This window comes from Cyprinodon variegatus, unplaced genomic scaffold, assembly GCF_000732505.1.
Source record: "Cyprinodon variegatus isolate N-32 unplaced genomic scaffold, C_variegatus-1.0 Scaffold43, whole genome shotgun sequence".
In the NCBI taxonomy this organism is placed as follows: Eukaryota; Metazoa; Chordata; class Actinopteri; order Cyprinodontiformes; family Cyprinodontidae; genus Cyprinodon; species Cyprinodon variegatus.
In genome coordinates, this window is record NW_015150496.1 from 1952744 (window position 1) to 1956304 (window position 3561).

General features: G+C 32.6%; 1 protein-coding gene across 1 annotated transcript in view; it reads right to left on the bottom strand.

Moving 5' to 3' along the window:
• Positions 1-3561, bottom strand: part of LOC107081856 (5-hydroxytryptamine receptor 3A-like) — a 15659-nt gene that overhangs the window by 6898 nt on the left and 5200 nt on the right. Inside the window, exons 3-5 of the mRNA XM_015370184.1 lie at positions 3115-3224; positions 2834-3003; positions 675-835 (exon numbers count right to left, since the gene is read on the bottom strand). Of these exons, the coding sequence (XP_015225670.1) occupies positions 675-835; positions 2834-3003; positions 3115-3224 (441 nt within the window). The remainder of the gene's footprint in view (positions 1-674; positions 836-2833; positions 3004-3114; positions 3225-3561) is intronic.

Consider the following 3561-nt stretch of genomic DNA (forward strand, 5'->3'; position numbering starts at 1 on the left):
GAGAAAGTCAGAATTCTCAGATTAAAGTAAGAATTCCATTAATAAATTTAGAATTCTGAGAAAAAATGTAGAATTCTGACTTTTTTCTCAGAATTCTGACTTTTTTATTGTCAGAATTCAGTCACAATTATGAAAGAAAGTAAGAATTCCAAGAAAAAAGTCAGAATTCTGAGATTAAAGTCAAAATTCTGACTTTTTTCCCATACTAATCTGAAATAAAACTTTTTTTTTCCAGTGGCCCTAATCCTCTTCCGTACAAAACAGACCCCAGCCTATTTTACTAAGTAATAAAATATAATCGTTGCAATGCACTCGCTGACCACTAGGGGTATGCGTACCCCAGGTTGAAATCATTCAGATAGGGCATAAAATCAAGGGACCCATAAGGCTTCAATGGTCATATCATGGTCTTTTCAAACACATAACCCCCTGGTTTAGCATTGGTGTGTTTGTGTTCAGTAACTAATATAATATTGTTTAATAAGGCAAATGAAGCTTTAAAAGCAAGCAGACATCAATCCTAATGTACATAAAATAACCTGTTTTTAAATCATCTGGAGTTTTAACAAAATAAAATATTATTTAAATTTGATTTCCTATTTTATACATAATATTTAAATTAGAGTGTTGTTTGAAGAGTTTGAGTCTGTATGTTTTTCTCCTCCTTCACTCACGTGGAACTTCATCTCTGCATAATAGTCGTCATTGTCCACGCTGAAGATTTTGTAGTTGGACAGGATGTGCAGCAGCTCCCACTCTCCTTGGTTCATGAAGACGCTCTTGTCGTCCCTGAGCTTCTCTGGGCTTCTCATCAGGGTGATGTTGATGTCATTGACTACAGATCAAACACAACAGCGTGAAGCAGGCCTGACAACAAGTCGGCCTTCATTCACCTCTGAGCTTAAATCACAGCAGGAGTGAAAGGATGGAGGGAACAGACAAAACAACACTTCTGCTTAGAACTTCAGAGAAATGGGAGATTTTTTTAGAGGGGAAAGTTGTGATTATTTTCTTTTTTTAATTCTTAATGTATTTTTGATTAAAAAAAAGCAAATTTTATGTTAAAAAATAAGACCTATTGATGCATTTCAATGAAAAGAAAAATTAACTTTAGTAACTTATGTCAATTAAGTGACAAACTATAAAGATTAATGATAGACTGATGCTTTCAAGTCTGTAGTCCTGCTAATTCTGACAATTTCCTACTTACAGGTAATAAAAACATTTAAAATTGGTAAATAACAAATAATAAATAAAACTTAGGAACTATACCTGCTTTAGAGTTATTTCTAAATAACTTTAATCTCACAAACAAACCTTATTGGAAAATAAATATTACTTTTAATGCAACGAGAACATATATATATCTATATACATACATATATATATAGATAGATAGATATAGAGATATATATATCTACATATATATATATTAATTACGGGGCTTTTTTCAGCAGAATTTTATACTGGTTTCATCCACATCACTCTGCACTGATGCAGTGTTTAATGCAACTACTGTAGCCTCAACCAGGTGCAATGCATAGATATACAGTTCATTAATAACATTTATTTATTCATTAATTTTAAATCATATTTTCAGACAGAATGAATTTTTGGCTTTAATTTTTACACGACATGTGAGCCAGAATCTTTAAAAAATGAATAATAAATAATGAATTATATATAATAATAATGAATGAATAATGAAAAATAAATGAATAATACCAATAATGACCCATCATCATTGTCAGTTGCTGTCCCTTTTCTAACAAATTACTTCATTAACATTTTTTGAGGATATTAATTTCGTTGAGTTGCTTCTGTATATAGAGTGATGGGAAAAAAAAAAACATGCTCCCTTTTTAAATTTGGTAATGCTAACGTTTATCAGACAGTCAAACTAAGTTTAATATCAGACAAAAATAACTTAATAACTCAAAACAAGAGGCCGTCTTTGAAATAATGATTTAATTTTGTATTGGAAAAAAAGCTGTACAAACTAACCCGACCTTGTCTGAGTTACTTCTCTCTTTATTCTATCATAACTTACGTGGAATTTAGAGAGACTTTTCCCGAAACTAATCTTCCATTTGATACACCCTGTATGTAACACCTGTATGGCGACATGAAGTAGGCAAAAGGATCAAGAACAGATGGGGAAAAAAGTGATGTATTTTAGACTGGGAAAATTTTGTGAGATTATTCAATTCAATTCAGCTTATTTCTATAGCACCAATTCACAACACACGTCATCTCAAGGCACTTTCCAGTCCACCAGATCATCCAGCCAAGTTTTCTGTCTAAGAAAAACCAGTTGATTGCATCGACTCATTGACTCTTCAGCAATCCCTCACACTAAGCATGCCTGTAGCAACAGTGGAGAGGAAAAACTCCCTTTTAACAGGAAAAAACCTCCAGCAGAACCAGACCATTATTCATTTGCAAGTGGAGAGAACATGGGGAACATTCTAAGGCTTGGATGATCTTCCGAAATTATTTCAAGAGAACATCAATAAAATAGCTTGAAGGTCACAAAAGAACCAAAAAAATCATGTAAAGCAGATTTAAAAATAAAAAGTATTTGAATTGAAGTTATTGGTGCCGAATTGGAACAACCAGTAATTAAGTCTGAGGTGCAATTGTATTTCCCCATAGGAAATAGTTTTAATAAATTAAACTATAATTTTAAAATAAAAAGGTGGGTTCTTTTGATGTTAACAGTTATTTTAAAAATTTTAAACATAAAAAAGCAACAAAACTAGAAGGACTTTGCAAAGAGTCAGATCTGTATGTGTAGTTTTTACTCGTTCCATGTAGGTGAGTGCGTACTTACTGGTATGGAGCCAGCTCTGGAAGGTAAGGCTGCACTTCTGGACATCAAATGGGAAGTTGTAGATGTTGAGTGTGCAGGCAGTGACAACCTGGATGGGCTTGTAATTTTGCACCAGCCCCTCATGTGTAACATAGACATAAGGAATATCTGGAGACTTCCCCACATCGACGCTTCCGGTAGGAGAAAACAAACAGCAACCATGTCAGTATGATCCGTTTGATACACCGGAAGGTTAAAATTAAAGGCTAAAATAGAGAAATCAGAGCAGTGGCATCCCTTACAACTCATTGATGAGAATGTCAGGAACCCAGACGTTTGCTGTGGGCAGGGAAACTTGTTTGACTTCATCAAAATCCTCTGGGTTCCACACCAGGAATTCATCCGTCCATGACTAAAATATTTAACACTAAGTTTAGAGGATGATCATTTCATTTATAGAACACCTTTTAAGCATTTATAATGCATTACATTAAAAAAACTGATAATTATTACACAGACAGATTAATATAATCTGATAGATATGAACATTGTAACATGAAAGTGTAAAGTTTTTCAGCTTTAGTAAAAAAAAATGAAACAATCTAGATTTATTTTCATTTCTCATCAAATTAAAACTGTAAAAAAAAAAAAAAAAACTAATTCAGGATCTTATTTTTAATTAAAGGTCAATTTAAATAGAATAAAACATCTCTAACTAATAGAATAAGAGAAATATGTCACAAAATTTC